The 18,416-nt window shown below is 43.4% G+C and overlaps 2 protein-coding genes across 11 annotated transcripts in view; one reads left to right on the top strand and one right to left on the bottom strand.

Annotated features, from left to right (window-relative positions):
* The window catches only part of tmem176 (transmembrane protein 176), a 276,282-nt gene that overhangs the window by 91,077 nt on the left and 166,789 nt on the right, over positions 1-18,416 (bottom strand). For 2 of the 10 annotated variants that reach the window (XM_068650696.1, XM_068650700.1), the window contains one exon: positions 11,272-11,553. The exons of the other annotated variants lie outside the window; for them this stretch is intronic. In XM_068650696.1, coding sequence (XP_068506797.1) covers positions 11,509-11,553 — 45 coding nt within the window. In that variant the 3' untranslated portion in view covers positions 11,272-11,508. Of the gene's footprint in view, positions 1-11,271; positions 11,554-18,416 lie in introns of those variants that run through there. 10 annotated transcript variants of the gene reach the window in all.
* Positions 693-7,574, top strand: LOC125969402 (E3 ubiquitin-protein ligase TRIM35-like). The gene is given in 2 exon segments (XM_049721438.2): positions 693-796; positions 5,853-7,574. A coding segment is annotated over 1 exon segment (1,146 nt). The 5' UTR covers positions 693-796; positions 5,853-6,007; the 3' UTR covers positions 7,154-7,574.

The following is an 18,416-nucleotide window of genomic DNA, read 5'->3' as shown; positions in this document are numbered from 1 at the left end:
ACATTTATTAGGGGTCCCCGAGCCCGCGTGGGTTTTCTCCGGGCACTCCGGTTTCCTCCCACATCCCAAAAACATGCTTGGTAGGCCGATTGATCAATCCAAAATTGTCCCTATGTGTGAGTGCGAGTGCGAATGGTTGTTTGTCTCTGTGTGCCCTGCGATTGGCTGGCAACCGGTTCAGGGTGTCCCCCGCCTACTGCCCGATGACGGCTGGGATAGGCTCCAGCACGCCCACGACCCCTGTGGGGACTAAGCGGTTCAGAAAATGGATGGATGGATGGATTTATTAGGGGTTTTTTGGTAACAATGTGGCAGCAGGAGGGAGAGGGGTGGTCACAAGACTCATAGTCTACTGTCTGCTATTAAAGGTTACAAAGCCTTCTCATTTTCAGGCTGATCCAGTTCATCTGGTTATTAACATCTTTTCATTGTTTCATCTGTCAAATTATGAAGATCTGATTTCTGGATATAAACAAATAAACAATGAACTGGCAAAGACAAGCATGGATTATATACACTGGCTGTGACTTTGGTTTATCCTTTTTTTAGTAGATAATCCAAATGTCTGTCCGGGAAGGCATTGATTCGTGTCTGGGCCCCCTCCATCCCCAGGCCCTCGGAGAAGCTACTCCATGCACGGCGGACAAATGTGTCACTGCTATCCTACAGGTATGCTCAAATACTCCCCAGTCTTCCTCTGCACAGCTTCCTGATACTCTCCTTCCTTTGTGCCTTGTGTCAACTGCAACTGAGCTGTCGGTCTGGAAACGGGATCATGTGGACTACGCGGTACCTGGTAGGTCTGCTAGGATGCCGCATGGGGAAACTCAGGGTCCCGGTGTGTGTGCCGGTGCGTCGGGCAGGAGCTCTCATCGAGAGACCGCGGGACAACTGCGTGAAACTGTTGTGACCTCGTTTGGGAGTGGGAGGCATCTTCATCCAGACATTCAACATCAACAACAAACTCTTCTCAATCGTAGCTCTGTCGCCAAGGTAACAACAGTAAACAGAAAGCGGCTTAATCCAGAGATAGCAAAGCACTGGAAGTGGTCATTTTCTCAATCTGTCAATCACCCAAAAATAGTTGGGCACCCTAAGGAAAAACCTAGTGGATTGCTGGGTGGGCATTTAGATATTAGAAGCATTATATAAAAACGGAGCAAGTTTTAATTAATAATTATTTTAAGCAGTGATTAATTCTGCTTAATTCTAATAGAGACTATATCTGTCAATCTGAGACCTGTCTTAATAAGAATGTTCCACCTGCAGCAATCAATACCCCTGAATATAACATGTTCAGGAGAGACAGGGGAGGGTGGTGGCGTTATGATATATATATATATATATATATATATACCTCCTCCAGAGGTGCTGGAGGGACCATCATGGGAGGACAAGCCCCTACAGGGGATGTACCACCGAAACATAGCTGAAGTAGCTGATATCCAGAAATCCTACCAATGGCTAGAAAGAGCTGGTCTGAAGGACAGCACAGAGGCACTGATCCTGGCTGCACAAGAACAGGCCTTGAGCACCAGAGCAATAGAGGCCCAAATCTACCACACCAGACAAGACCCCAGGTGTAGATTGTCCAAAGAAGGTCCTGAGACAATCCAGCACATAACTGCAGGGTGTAAGATGCTGGCAGGTAAAGCATACATGGAGCGCCATAACCAAGTAGCTGGAATAGTGTACAGGAACATCTGTGCAGAGTATGGACTGGAAGTCCCAAGATCCAAGTGGGAAACACCTCCAAAGGTGGTAGAGAATGACCAAGCCAAGATCCTCTGGGACTTCCAGATCCAGACAGACAGAATGGTAATGGCGAACCAACCGGACATTGTGGTGGTGGACAAAGAGCAGAGGAAAGCCGTTGTGGTTGACATAGCCATCCCAAATGATGGTAACATTAGGAAAAAGGAACATGAGAAACTTGAGAAATATCAAGGGCTCAGAGAAGAGCTGGAGAAGACCTGGAGAGTTAAGACTTCAGTGGTACCTGTGGTCATTGGAGCACTAGGGGCAGTAACCCCCAAACTGGAGGAGTGGCTGAAACAGATCCCAGGAAAAACATCTGACATCTCAGTCCAGAAAAGTGCAGTACTAGGAACAGCAAAGATACTGCGTAGAACCCTCAAGCTCCCAGGCCTCTGGTAGAGGACCCGAGCTTGAAGGGAAAAAGAGACCACCCACGGGGGGTGAGGAAAAAAGTTATATATATATATATATATATATATATATATATATATATATATATATATATATATATATATGGACTAAATCACTCCAATAACTCAATCAGTAAGTCACATGATTTACAAACGGGAGACCCGGGTTCGATTCCCGGCAGGGGCACAATATGAGCAATGAGCGATTACCTTACCAACAGTCAGTGTGGGTCCTTAGGCAAGACCCTTAACGATACCGCCTACCTCAGAGATAATGAGAGTACAAGAAACGAAAAACATGCCGGCTCAAGACGTCGCCCGGACAAACAAGGTCTGCGTCAGGTGCTGGGGAACCAGAGCACCCTGATGAAAAATGGGCTACTGGAACAAGACACAAATGGGCGAGATGCGAGAATAAGGATATGTTGGAATGCTACTACTCCAGCAACCCGAGCGAGAAGGGTTACATGCGGAGAATGCGGGAACAATGGCAACTTCGATACCCACAGTCAACACTATCGGCCAAGCAACTAGTAGCTCAATGTTCCAATATCCATAAACGCCACCTGCTTTCACAGCTCGAGATTGATGAGATACAACACAAATGCCATAGCGAAGGTCAACCAGAGCACCAGGTCAGAGACGAGTTAAATCCATGTACAAGTCCAGAGGTTAGGTACGAAACCCCAATAAGCACAATCAAGCTGAACGAGGCAGCAACTGACCTGAAGAACAAGATCACGGTGAGAATGAATGCTCGGGTACCTAGATACACACTGCAGAGGCTAAGTGAAGTACCCTCAGAAAGTCTCCTAGAAGATGTGAATGCAGCACTGACAACAATTCCTACGGCTACCATCACTGAAACCAATGAGCTGATATACACATCAGCAACAGTGATCCTAGAAATGCTTGGCTACAAGAAGAATGACCATATGCGACCACAACAGTGCCCACCATGGAAGAGAAGGCTGGAGGCCAAAATCAAGATAGCACGGAGAGAAGTGAGCCAAATGACAGAGGCCCAGAAAGGTGCAATGAAAAAGCAAGTTCCCAAGAAATACAGCCAGATGCCCATACCTGAAGCACTTGAAACTGCCAAAGACTCCAAGCCTTGGCCAGCCGCCTAAAGAGGTACACAAGAGAGAATGAAGCTAGATGAATAGGTTGTTCACAACACAACCAGCGAAAGTGTACGCTCAGTGGCAGGGGAATAATAGCAGAGCAGACCCACCAAGGCTGGAAACTGAACAGTACTGGAAGGATATATGGGAGCGGGAGGCATCACATAAGAAGGATGCACAGTGGCTGGTGGCTCTGAGAAAGGACCACAGCAAGCTCCCTGAACAGAACCCAGTAACCATCACAGTGGCAGACATCCAGAGAAGAGTCTCAGGAATGAAAAACTGGACAGCACCAGGCCCTGATATGATCCACAGCTACTGGCTCAAGAAACTTACAACTCTCCATGAGCGCCTGGCAGCACAAATGAACCAGCTGCTAAGGGATGGGACTCACCCTGAATGGCTAACCCAAGGGCGTACGATCCTGATCCAGAAGGATCCTTCAAAGGGTACAGTCCCATCCAACTACCGGCCAATCACCTGCCTCTCCACAACATGGAAGCTGATGTCGGGCATAATATCAGATAAGATCAGCGGGCACATGGATCAATACATGAGCACTGCTCAGAAAGGGATTGGTAAAAATACCAGAGGAGCAAAACATCAACTCCTGGTGGATAGAACAGTCACCCAAGACTGCAGAACCAGACGTACCAACCTGAGCACTGCCTGGATTGATTACAAGAAAGCATATGACTCAATGCCACATACTTGGATCACTGAATGCTTGAGGCTGTACAACATCAATGGGACTCTGAGAACCTTCATCGCCAACTCGATGAAACAGTGGAAAACCACACTTGAAGCCAATGGCAAGCCACTTGCACACGTGACCATCAAATGTGGTATATACCAAGGAGACGCTCTGTCCCCAATGCTGTTCTGTATAGGACTGAACCCCCTCAGCCAAATAATCAACAAGACGGGCTATGGATACCAACTCAGGAATGGGGCCACCATCAGCCACCTCCTCTACATGGATGACATAAAGCTGTACGCTAAGAATGAGCGGGACATTGACTCCCTGATCCACACTACCAGGATCTACAGCTCTGACATCGGAATGTCATTCGGACTTGAGAAATGTGGCCGCATGGTGACTAAAAGAGGAAAGGTAATCCACACAGACGGGGTCTCACTCCCAGAAGGAACAATAGCAGACATTGAGGACAGCTACAAATACCTTGGAATTCCACAGGCAAATGGCAACCTTGACGAGGAAACAAGGATCATACGGTGGCCAAAGGAGACCACAGATATCAAGACACGGAAGCTCCTAACCATGCATGGAGGGTTCCATCCCAAGTCCAGCACCCTGAGACTGTACACTAGCCGTAAAGAAGGAGGCCGAGGACTAGCGAGCGTGAGAGCCACTATCCAAGATGAAACATCCAAGATCCATAAGTACATCAGGGATAAGGCCCCAACGGATCACGTGCTCAGTGAATGTCTCAGACAATGGGCATCAAAGGAAGATGAGGTGCTGGAGGGACCATCATGGGAGGACAAGCCCCTACATGGGATGTACCACCGAAACATAGCTGAAGTGGCTGATATCCAGAAATCCTACCAATGGCTAGAAAGAGCTGGTCTAAAGGACAGCACAGAGGCACTGATCCTGGCTGCACAAGAACAGGCCTTGAGCACCAGAGCAATAGAGGCCCAAATCTACCACACCAGACAAGACCCCAGGTGCAGATTGTGCAAAGAAGGTCCTGAGACAATCCAGCACATAACTGCAGGGTGTAAGATGCTGGCAGGTAAAGCATACATGGAGCGCCATAACCAAGTAGCTGGAATAGTGTACAGGAACATCTGTGCAGAGTATGGACTGGAAGTCCCAAGATCCAAGTGGAAAACACCTCCAAAGGTGAGAATGACCAAGCCAAGATCCTCTGGGACTTCCAGATCCAGACAGACAGAATGGTAATGGCGAACCAACCGGACATTGTGGTGGTGGACAAAGAGCAGAGGAAAGCCGTTGTGGTTGACATAGCCATCCCAAATGATGGTAACATTAGGAAAAAGGAACATGAGAAACTTGAGAAATATCAAGGGCTCAGAGAAGAGCTGGAGAAGGCCTGGAGAGTGAAGACTTCAGTGGTACCTGTGGTCATTGGAGCACTGGGGGCAGTAACCCCCAAACTGGAGGAGTGGCTGAAACAGATCCCAGGAAAAACATCTGACATCTCAGTCCAGAAAAGTGCAGTACTAGGAACAGCAAAGATACTGCGTAGAGGACCCGAGCTTGAAGGGAAAAAGAGACCACCCACGGGGGGTGAGGAAAAGTTTTTTTATATATATATATAACAACTACATATATATATATATATATATATATATATATATATATATATATATATATATATATATATATATATATATATATATATATATATATATATATATATATATATATATATATATACACACACACACATATATAGTACATATATACATATATACATACTTGGTTTTTCGCTGTGAGTTGTTGGATTGAAATGTTCTTTTTTTGTGCGTTGTAACAAAGTGGTAACAAAATGTTTTTGTGTGATTCCAGATATTGACGTGCTTTTTGCTGCGAGGAAGTCTAAAAACACAATCAGGAAGTGCTCTTGGATGCCTTCACTCGTGACTGAGGTGGATTAATGCACTGTAGCTCGCCTGAGAGTTCGTTGGATGCTTGTAAAGTGAGACGGTATCGCCACAAGGACCATGACTAACCAAGTTAAGTACAATCTCCAATGTCCATCCTGTTCAGACATCTATGAAGATCCCGTCATGCTGCCGTGTAGTCACAGCTTCTGTCGTGCGTGTGTGCAGCAGTGGTGGGAGAAGAAAGAAGAGCGAACGTGTCCACTCTGTAGAAAATGGTGTATTTCGATGGATCTACGTTCACATTTGGCTCTGAGAAAGGAGTGTGAGGCCTTTTCACAAGCTTCAGTGGAGTCCGAGTACATTTGCATCTTGCACAAGGAGAAACTGAAACTCTTCTGTTTGGACCACCAAGAGCTCGTGTGCCCCAGCTGCAGAGATGCTGAAATTAATGCTGGCCATGAGTTCAGTCTCCTTGAAGAAATTGTCACAGGTAACAAAGCCAAAATCCAGGAAAGCCTGCAGGATGCAAAGAAAAGACTGGAAGAATACAATGAGATAATGGATGAGTGGAATGAACAAGGGGCATAAATCAAGGTCCAGAGGTAGCAGATGGAAAGCAAGATTAAGAAGGATTTTGAGGAGCTTTGTCGCCTACTGCAGGTGGAGGAGGAGGCCAGGTTGTCTGCTGTGAGGGAGGAAGAGCAGGAGAAGAGTTGCAGGATGAAGAAGATTGAGGCTCTCAGCAAAGACAGGGCCGCTCTCTCAGATGCCATCAGAAGCGCGGAGCAGGTGACATCTGACCCTGTTTTCTTCATAAAGAACTTCCAGACTGCAATGATCAGAATTCAGAAGCTCCCTGAGAAGCCCGAGCTGCTCCCAGGAGCTCTGCTGGACAAAGCCAAACATGTGGGCAACCTCAAGTTCGATGTGTGGGAACGAATGAAAGAGATGGTCTTCTACAGTCCTGTCATTTTGGACCCAAACACAGCCGGGCCAAGTCTCACTCTGTCTGAAGATCTGACCAGCGTGAGTTGTCAAGAAGGACAGCAACGTCCAAACAATCCAGAGAGGTTGACCTGGTACTGTGTGCTCGGTTCTGTTTTGGGCTTTGGAACACACACCTGGGATGTGGAGGTGGGGCACAACAGAGACTGTAGAGTAGGGGTGATGTGGGGGGACCCTTGTGGAAAGAATGCAGCATTGAACTTCTTGATGGTACCAGAAAGTTTGGTGACCAATCTGAATCCTTCTTTCCGTCAGTGAAGCCGCAGAGGATCCAAGTTCAATTAAACATGAATGAAAGATCAGTTTCATTCTCTGAATCAAGTAAAAACACTCAATTGTGGAAATCATATCCTTCCGATTGGCCATGTTTGTCCAAAAACATAAACATGTTTCCTTTCTTTAGAACAGTTGATAAAATTCCTCTGCAAATATTTCCACTTGGCTCTCGGGTTACGACTCAGTGAATGATTTTGGGGATGTTTTGCTCCCACAATTAAAGTCTGATTTGTTGTTTTGCATGAAGTATTTTTTTTTCTCCCGAAAGGGAAGTTGACATGGTTTGATCTGTTCAATAAACTAAAAATAAAAGACTATTTTGAATGGATAAAAATTTTTGATGAAGAATGTGTAACGAAGAACTCATTGTGCCCGAAATGTCATGTATTGAGATGTCAAAGTTTAATAAATAGTGAAACATCAGAGAAATATAGAAGACATTTTCTGGAAGGCTTTGCTCTTTTATGTTTTTATTGTTTTAAGACCATTGATGTATGATTTATGATCTTTGATTGTTTTATGAACCATGGTTTTATTGTTTTATAACTCATTGACCTCCCTTAGACTATTGATTTATGACTCAATAATCTTTAATTGTTTGATGACTCATTCATCTTTTATGTTTTTTTTTTGTTTTATGATTGGGCGGCACGGTGAGACACCGGCGAGCATGTCTGCCTCACAGTAAGGAGGGTGGGGGTTCGATTCCACCTCTGGCCCTCCCTGTGTGGAGTTTGCATGTTCTCCCCGTGCCCGCGTGGGTTGTCTCCGGGCACTCCGGTTTCCTCCCACATCCCCCAAAACATGCATGGAAGGCTGATTGATAGGTGTGAGTGCGAGTGCGGATGGTTGTTCGTCTCTGTGTGCCCTGTGATTGGCTGGCAACCGGTTCAGGGTGTCCCCTGTCTACTGCCCGATGACTGCTGGGACAGGCTCCAGGATGCCCGCGACCCCCGTGGGGACAAGCGGTACAGAAAATGGATGGATGTTTTATGATTTTTGCGCCCCAGGAAGTGGTACTCCGGTGTTGGTGAACATATCTGGCCATGTCTGGGTATATGTTATGTACCTGTCCAAGGGTGAGGTGTTAATGATTTAGAATGAAATTGAAATTGTCAATGGAATTTTTTTTAAAAGTTTATTTAATTATTATTTTTTGTATGTCATGACTTCTCTAGTTAGTTAGAAGCTGTAGTCTGAAGGTATGAAGTCTGTGGCAGGCAAAGTTGAAAGGAGGGGGTGTCTTGAGGGTGTGTAAGGGTGGGGATGCCCTTCCAGGCATAGGATGGCTGTGGGGGGTCTCAGTGGAGATATGCCCAAGCAGATTTCTCTGAGGGAAGATTTCAATCAAATGGTATTTGAAAAGACACAGCGTTTTTCTTTCATCTAAATACATAAAAAAAAAACACAATATATTATCAAGACGTGTCATCTCCAAGGGAGCAGTGGGTGGTAAAGTGGTCTTGTCTCCAGGGACCCTTGGGTGGTCCCATTGAAAAAGGTTCTTACCAACATGTGTCATTTCCAGGGGAGTGTTGGGTGGTAAAGAGAGACGTGTCATCTCCAGGGGTAGCCGGGTGGTGCAGACATGTCTCTATTGTAGCGAGAACTGGGCATATTCATTTCATCTAGGTTATCGCTGTGGATAAAATATTATAGATGTTTTAAAAATATATACCATAATAAGGTAATAACACTTAACACAGAAGGGAGTGGCTTTGGAAGGAAGGGGGAGGGTTGGCTCCGTATATATGCTCTGTGAAGCAGTCTGTCTGCGTGTGGGTTCAAGAGAGATTTGAAGCTAAACTGCAAACCTATCCTGATAATCGAACCATGACTGCGGAGAGAGCAGTTAACAGACATCTGTACAGTGTGGTTTGGAAATTCGACTGTACGCGATCAGAAATGTCTGAGAAGAATTGTCCATCTTGCTCGTAAAGACCAATGGATTTGACCTGCTAGATCCTAAAATCATTTACAGGTCCAGTCTTGTGTCCCGTGCCTCAGATATAATAAATGACCATACTCACCCTGCTTCTGCTTTTTTTGTTCTACTACCGTCTGGCTGGCAGTATGGTGCAATAAAATGCTCTTCCTCTAGGCATGCAAAAGTTTTTTTTCCCTAGTGCTGTGCGCAGCCTGAACATACTAAAGCTGCACAATTATTATTATTTTCATCCATCCGTCCATTTTCTGTACTGCTATGTCCTCACGGGGGTCACGGATGTGCTGGGGCCTATCCCAGCGGTCATTGGGCAGTAGGCGGGGGACACCCTGAACCGGTTGCCAGCCAATTGCAGGGCACACAGAGATGAACAACCATCCGCATTCGCACCCACACCTAGGGGCAATTTGGAGTGCCCAATCGGCCTGTCAAGCATGTTTTTGGGATGTGGGAGGAAACCGGAGTGCCCGGAGGAAACCCACGGTGGGCTCAGGGAGAACATGCAAACTCCACACAGGGAGGCTCGAAGGTGGAATCGAACCGGCACCCTCCTAACTGACGTGCTATCCAGTGCGCCACCGAGCCACCTATTATTTTAATTTATTTATTTATAAAATAAATAAAACTATTATTTTAATTAATTGATAAATTTATTTCATTATGCTCCTACAGGCGCCAGTGGCGGGCACCTTGCACTCTACTAGTATGCATTTTTTATATGTACTGTACTTTTCTTGTGACCGTCAGTCTATCCATGGGGGCAAAAAGTCATTTTTTTATTCTATCTTTTGTATCTGTTTATTGATTGCCTATTTATCTGCTTATTGGTTGTCCATTTTTCTCTTAAGTGTTTTTTTGAGCTCTCGCAAACTCTTTTCCAATGTGGTTTTCCACAAATGCCAAATAAACTGACTCTGACTCTGTCGAGTCAAGTCAAGTTTATCTATATAGCCCTTAATTACAGACAAGTCTCAAATGGCATCACATGGGCAAACATTTCTCAACATCCCCTGATCTTAACTACCAGGAGGCAAGGAAAAACGTACAATACCCCAACTGGGCGAAAATGAGAAACCTTGAAAAGAGACCACAGATTGGAGGATGCCCCTTCCAGGATGACCAGGCTGCAATGGATGCATAGATGGCAACATTGAACACATAATGTAAAACAATCCACAGAAAAAGGGGATGTCCATATTCAAAGTGAAGAGCTGCAGGAAGGTTCCTGTTAGAGTGGTGCTCACTTATTTTGCAAGAACCACACGGGAGACAGTATGCCTTTTGAACACTTGCAAGTGGAGAGCTCGTTCTTCACTGTGCATACAGCGATAATCGAACAAAGTCTGACTCAGGCCTCTTGCAAGAGCATTTTATTGAGAGAAACAGGGTAGGGGTGAGAGTGGACTGGATGCGATTGAAACCCCTAGCCTCTGGTCAAATCATAGCGGGGGTGTTTTACGATGTTGTGTAAACAGAACATTGATTGCTTCCTCTGCAGCTGGTCAATCAGTTCAAAGGATCTTAGCACTTTGTTCTACTACTTTGTTAAGACAGGATACGTTTGGTTAATTATTACAGGTTACATTCCAACATAAGCATAGAATCAAACTAATCTATCAACCAACAGTGCTCTCAATTTTCCAATTGACTCTTTGAGGGTGGTAATCCGCCTCAGATCCCTCATCCCAATTGGTCGACAAGAAATCCAGACAGCCATTTTCAGTTTGGGTGTCACCTAGCCCCCTCCCCAGCTGGGGATGTAGCAGCCCTGTACCACCTGCCATAAGCTAAAACATGCAAAGCACAGAAGGGTGCATACAGTTCTAAACGTTGTATAGGGGTAGGGGTACGTGCATACACACACGCGCACACACATACACACGTTCACACATACACACACGCACACGCGCACACACAAATTTACCAACAGCAGGGAATACAGTACTGACTTGAGAAACTTGAAATAATGCATGCATACCTTCATGTTTGACGGCAAGGCTGACATCGTTTTCTACATAATACTTGACCTTGTAAAAATTGGAAATTACAGTTTTACCAAAAGTACAGTGAAACCCTCTGCACCCCCTAAAGACTCTTCATCGTATTGTCTGATTGCCTGATGCATCAGTGCAGGTCAAACACACACACAAGCACATAGTTTTAAATGCTTTATTTATATACATTGAAACAAAAAGTATCAAATTAAAGATATTGAAATGAACAGTAATACAATGTAAGAACATCAATTACAAATATATACTTGTGTTATATCGCTTACTAATTGACAGATTTCTTAATTATGAAGAAAAGAAAAAAACAAAATTAGTACATTTGGATTGTGTACAATAAGTATGAACAGTGAGTCTGTAAATTCCTGATTAATCGGTACTGGTCAGGCGAGTGTTCTGGAGGTAGATGAAGCAGCTTCGGTGAAAAACTGCAAACAGATAAACAGAGGGTACTATGACCTGTCCAGCAGACAGTGTTGTTTCTTATTTAATAATATGATGATAATGATTTACCATGCACTGTATTGCCTATAGCTTGTTGGCAAGCTTGGAAAACACATCATTAAGAAATTTGTGAAATCATGTGGACCTCAGAGACAATCATGGCCATGACATGTAACAACAACATCGCCTAGTAGGGACATAAGGACATTTTGTAGTTTTGGTCATATTTTGTGTGTCTTCTTTGAATCTTAACACAAACAACACACATTAAGATTCTTCTTCACCACTCATCTAGAAAGTGAGAAAAAATATCACGTTATGTATCTCTCAAAAGCAAAATAAAACAGAACCTCTTGAACATTGCATGTCTAGCACATTTTTGGGCTATCACATCTCCTCTCCGATGTCTTTTCTGTGTTTCCTCGTGTGTCAGTGTTAGCTGTCATGGTTTCCTTTCGTGTCTCTGTCCCGTCTCTGTGCACTCACCCCTCCTCGCCTGTGTCTACCAGTAATCAAAACTGTCGAGTTACATGGTGGATCGGATGGTAAAAGATGGTGCGTGAGTGTGTATTGGATTTGGCCCAGACAAATTGGCTAAGATAAAATTCCAAATTTCAAAACTTGGCATGGAAGACCTGAAGAAGGGGGCCTGAGTCGGGGTTACTTAAAAGTTAAAAGTCAAAATTAACTATTGTTAATTGGTAAAGGGGAATTTGTTGGTTGAACCAGTAAACCTCCATTCCCGTTCCAAATTTCACCAGAAGATGGCGCAGAAGTCAGATTGACCTAACATAGTAAATTAATAGTTTAAAAAATCATTGATTAGATCAAGACTTGTTCTGAGGCACAGCAACACACAATTTTGGATTATGTTATATTATTTTGTTTTGCTATAATATACTTTGAAACTGCTTGAATATTTTAATTTGCTAACTAGGGAAGCCCATGCTCATTGTTAGGTAATGAGAATAAGACATGCTAATCACAGTTAGAGTAAGCTGCAATATATTTTATTTTATTCTGCTTTGCAATACTGTATAGTTAGTAGCAACTTGAACAGCATCATTTCAAAGTCAAAGTCAAAGTCTCCTTTATTGTCAATTCCTCCGCATGTCAAGACACACAAAGAGATCGAAATTACGTTTCTCACTATCCCAGGGTGACAAGACAGAGTTCACAACGCACATGCAAGTAAACAACACAGGAAAAATAACACATAGCACTGATGTTTCATTTACACATGAATGTATTAAGAGTTGAGTAAGGACAAGGGGCTGACAGTGGTACTGTTAGGGTTTTCAGGTTAGTTTGATCCTATGATTATGTTGGAATGTAACCTGTAATAATTAAACTCGCTTGTCCTGTCTTAACAAAAGTAGTAGAACAAAGTGCTAAGATCTTTTGAACTGATTGACTAGCTGCAGAGGAAGCAATCAAAGTTATTTTGTTCACACAACATCGTGAAGGACCCCCTGCTGTGCTTTGATCAGCCAGGGGCTTCGGCCATTTGTCTACTCTGACCCCCACTCTCACCCCCACTCTGTTCCTCCTAATAAATATGCCCTTGCAGGAAGGAGATTTTTCAGACTTCATTCGATAATCGCTGTTCAGACAGCGACGAATGGACTCTCCACCTGCAGGGGTCTAAAAGAACTTGCTTGTCTCCTGTTTGGTTCTTGCAAAATAAGTTGGAGTGAGCAAATCTCTAACATTTTGGTGCCGAAACCCGGGATCCTCATACCCACCATCTGACCGGCGAAGGAGGACGTGCTGCATTGTCGACAAGCCAGCGTCCATTAGGAGGACCTGGAAAAGAAAGTCCTGGGAAGAGAATTCTTCGCTGGGCCAGCATCTTAGGTCTGCCTTCGTCTGACAGAGGTGGATTGACGGGACCCGGCGGTGCAACGAACCAGGGGACAAGTAAGTTAAAGCGCTAAAGATACGGCTTTGGTTTGTCCGAGCTATGAGATTCGGCTTTGGTTTGTCCGAGCTATGAGATTCGGCTTTGGTTTGTCCGAGCTATGAGATTCGGCTTTGGTTTGTCCGAGCTATGAGATTCGGCTTTGGTTTGTCCGAGCTATGAGATTCGGCTTTGGTTTGTCCAAGCTATGAGATTCGGCTTTGGTTTGTCCGAGCTATGAGATTCGGCTTTGGTTTGTCCGAGCTATGAGTTGCGGCTTTGGTTTGTCCGAGCCATGAGGCCTAAAAAAGCGCTGGAGTTAGTGTGATTGAGTGTGTGACTGGTAGGATAAATTGACTAAAAAGCAGTTCTAGCGTTGATCCACGGCAATAAAACAGGCTAGTAATCTGTTGAAAGGTCAATTTAAACCTGCATTGAGGATCCTCAAAGAAATAAATAAGTAATAATAGTAATAATAATAATAATAATATTTTTGAGACAGAGATTGTAAAACCTAAAACTACTAGAATTAAGATGGGAAATAAAAACGGTAAATCTCTACCTCTTGACGGAGATGAGAAGTACATGGCGAGTAGATTTCTTAATTGTATGCAATACATGCCAAAGTGGAAGAAAAAGTATGGTGTAGAAGGCAAGTTGAAAGTTGAAGTGTGGAAGATAGTGGTTGATGGAGGACAGTGTGGCTAGGAAGATAGGACTGAAAAAGAAAAGAAAAGAGAGTGAATTGGATTGTGCTAAAATGTGGTTGAAAGCTTCACAAGAAAGAAGAGAACAAATCCAAAAGACAAAAGATAGAAAGTTGAAAAGTGATGAGGCCGCCATTCAATTGAGATTTGAAAAAGAATTCAGGGTGCATAGTGGCATCCCATTCAATGATACAGCTGAGAGTGCTTATCAACAACAGCTTAAAAATGCGCTCCTCACTAATTTCCGCCCTGAAATAGGCAACTGGGTGAGGAAACATTTGGTGGAAGTGGATGTTGCAAGTGTGACAACTATGCAATGGGCCAGACATGCTGAAAAAGTGATCAAAAAAGGCAAAAGTTCTGATGTATTTCATCTAGATGATGATAATGATCTAAATGAAGATACAACGATCTTCTTCCAAAGTTCCCAAAGGGGCAGAGGGAGAGTTAGATACCAACAAGGTCGCAAGCCACCATTCAGATCAAAACCCCTATCAGATTCAGACAACTGTTGGAACTGTGGGAGACGAGGACACTATGCATGAGTGTGTCGTTTTGCAAAACAATATCAATCAAAGGGTGGAGGAAGGAGCAGAGGAAAAGCCTCATTTTTAGCATGACAAGCTTCCTCCTCTTTGACCGCTTATGCTCATACAGAGAAAGAAAGAATAGATGCCCATATGACAGCAAAACATGTCATTGTCAGATTATTAGAATTTTTTTAGATTATTAGAAGTCCTGTCCATCCAAGAAGTATGACTATGCTGTTTGTATGCCCAAATTACAAATGACTAGAGCTCAAATTGTGTTACACTGAAGTTAAAATATACAAATCAGGTGGTAAAGAAATGCAACTTGCTTCTAGAAGATAAATAAATAAAATTAGAATGTGCTGTCCTCGTGTGCATGGGAGGGACCAGCTCATGATCGACCACAGGAAATGGCCAGCCTGTGACGAATCATTGGTGCTGGGAACTACCTTTTGCGTGCGAGAGCTGTGCATATGTGTGCGTATATGTTAAAATGATGAACATTGGCTAAAGTTTTAGTATAAAAAAAAAAAAAATTGCTAGACTGTTGTCTATTCGATTTACACCGCAGAACAGAAACAATTTTGACAGATAAAAATGAAAGAAAAAGAGAGAAATCTGTTTGCGAGCAGAAACTAATCCACACTAGTGCATGTTAGTGTCAAGCCCTCATGAAAAATTCGGGGTTAACAAAACAACAGAACATGCTTTCAGGAATTGGGAGAAGCTAAATTGTGAATTTAAGATTTTGCAATGCTACATTTAATAGGAATAATTGATTGGTTGTGTTATAAGATTATACAAAATTCTAAATGCAAGCTAAATCTGAGAGACTGAGTTCTTCAAATTTAAAAACAAAGAAAAAATTCTGATTAATTTGCCAGTTGTTTGTTTTAGTTAAGTTTTTTTTAAATTGGTGGATTGTTCTACCAGGAAACCTGAGTTGAAAATGATATATGAATGTTGTGTGGTAAGCTTGGATGAATTGGGACCAATGTGATAGAAAGACTCCTTTTTGGAGACTGCGTGTGAGATGCAAATGAACATTGATGAATGATAGCCTGAATGAAAAGAAATTACAGGTTGAATGGTTGAAGTTGTTGGCGACTACTATGGAAAATTAGTAGAGCGACTTTGATGAAAGAATGATTTTGAGCAGGTTGAATGTTAGAAAGAAACACGTAGCTTTTGGATTGATAATTAACTAGAAAAAAAAACAAAAAAAACTGGAGAACCAGTAACACATGTAGAAGATGTGTGAACTGAGAAATTGAGAAGCGTTTTGGAAAGAAAGTCAAATTAAATGATGATGGAATCGTATGTAGTAAAGAACACATTCTCCCAAAAAGTTTGTCAAGGTGTGAGGCATGGGCGTTGCCAAGCCTCAAAAGGGTGGGAGTGAGTAGGACAGATAGTGGAAGATAGTAATAATACAACACTTTATGACAATGAATTTTCGAATACATTTGGTGTTATATTGTGGTAAATTTTTTGTCCTGGTATAGATAGGTTAGCAACACGAGAGATTTAGAGGTTCAAAAGAAAGACAGTTAAAAGAAAACATTTTTGATTTGGACAATTGCAGGCTAACAGGAACATGAGAACGATAAGAACTACGAGGTGGGATCCAATTTCATTGGGGAGATTGAGAATTCACAGCACCATACTCTAAGTCACATTTTTGAGCAAGCATGACAATAATATGTGAGAGGTCAAGACATACAGATCAGGGCTTGATGTGGAACGCAGACCTCGATGAGTTGGTTTTCAATAATGATACTGAAGACAACATACTGTCCGATTAAATTGGAACTATAGATAAAATGTAGCTCAAAAATAGGATGAGTTGCAGGATTTACGATATAAAAACGAGGCCGCTGTTATTAGAAGAATTTGAAGTTTGGTAAACAAATGTTACCAGCAAATTGATGGAAGCAGCTACATTTGGAGATAGTCTTACAAGTTTGACGTCCCAGCCTGTCATTCTCAGTGTCAGGGCCCCTGAAACCCAATCCGAGTCTTCGCCTGCAGCCGTGAACAACTACAAAATGGTGCCTGGCTCTGAAGCACCTTTGACCTTTGGCGAAGGACAAGAAAAGACTACTGTTGTGCTTGGAGGAGGACAAGTACACTCCGGAGGACAGACAACATCCTCGGGGACGAGAAAAGACAGTGAAAAGCGGAGGAACTCACAATGATGAAAATTGACTCATTTGAACAATGGACTCATTCAAGAGTGATGGATGGGGTCGCTCTGAAGCAACAGCCAAAGAACACCAACTTGAGAGGGTGAAGTGCAGCAAAAAGATATGGACTTGGAGTGTCCGACGACCAAATCGCACTCCTTGCTACGGCGTTACCAAATTTGGTGAAGCTTGGTTCAAAGTGGAAGGGAGGTTCATTGTGCACTGAGTTTGACAGAACTGAGGAGATTTGATAAATAAATAAATAAAAATTTGAAAAATACGTAGGGCTACAGATTATAATCAGAGATTGAACGGATTTGGATAAAACAAATAGGCTAAAACGGTAGGAAACAAGAGCAAGATCTTATATTTTGGCTCATCAAGCTTAAGACGTAGAGGTCGAGTTATATAAATTTTAGAACAAGACATTTGGCAGTCAGGAGGAAGCTAGGTTGCTCAATGTACCTACTCAATACAATAGTAAGGTTTTTTTATACCACAGTGGAGGTTGGATGGTCAGAAAGTTAGGTACGTTCAATTTTTGACATTCACACAATCATGCATAGGAGTCACAAGGCGACAGTTAACAAGACAATGACTGCAATAGGGGCCACCTACGACTGCACCGACATGAAAAAGTAGAAGTGAGAGAGCAGAGTATGGGATTATATGCTAAAACGTCTGCTATACAGTTACCAATAGGAGATTCTATCAAGAGAAGCTACATGAGAGATGGATTAGAATCTCTTTGTCTGCGTGGGTGCGTGTGTGTGTGTGTGTGTGTGTGTGTGTGTGTGTGTGTGTGTGTGTGTGTGTGTGTGTGTGTGTGTGTGTGTGTGTGTGTGTGTGTGTGTGTGTGTGTGTGTGTGTTCACACCCTGTGTGGGTGCGAGCATGTGAGGAGAAAGAAGGCATGGGTAAGACAATCTCTTTTAAACCAGGAGGCAATAAATGGGAACGCCCCTGTCATAAATAGTTTTTGGTTAAAGGGAATCATTAGGAAGTGTTCAAACTCTTCCCGCAAACATTCCTATTTGCCAGTTAAATGGGCACTACAATTGACTACGAGAGTTGCAAACAACAGATGAAGAGCAGTCCTTGGCAGATTATATGATCAGGACGCTCAAACTGTGTCAAAGACAAATTTACTGCCGCTTGATCTTTCCTCCTCACAGGTCGACAACCCCATCAATCCAGGAGACTGGGTCTACACCAAGGTCATCAAAAGAAGGAACTGGGCCAGCCACGACGGGAGGGACCATTCCAAGTCTTGCTGACTACACATGTTGCATCCAAGGTTGCAGGACCCACAAATGCATTAACGACGACTGCTCTCCAGGAGGAAACTGGATGGGAGCTTTGGACATCACCGCTGTGTGCCAGGAGGAGAGAGCCGTTTTCAAGGTGTAAGGGCTCTACTACCGACATGGCTGCACCATCGGACGGGACCTACTTCATCCAGAGTTTCAGAAGCACTGCCTCACCTGCATCCTATGGGTGCACGTGCCTGTTCAGTACGGATCAC

The sequence above is a fragment of the Syngnathus scovelli genome, chromosome 5 (assembly GCF_024217435.2).
Source record: "Syngnathus scovelli strain Florida chromosome 5, RoL_Ssco_1.2, whole genome shotgun sequence".
NCBI lineage: Eukaryota > Metazoa > Chordata > Actinopteri > Syngnathiformes > Syngnathidae > Syngnathus > Syngnathus scovelli.
The sequence above is the reverse complement of the archived record's forward strand: the minus strand, read 5'-3'. Positions and strand labels throughout refer to the sequence as shown.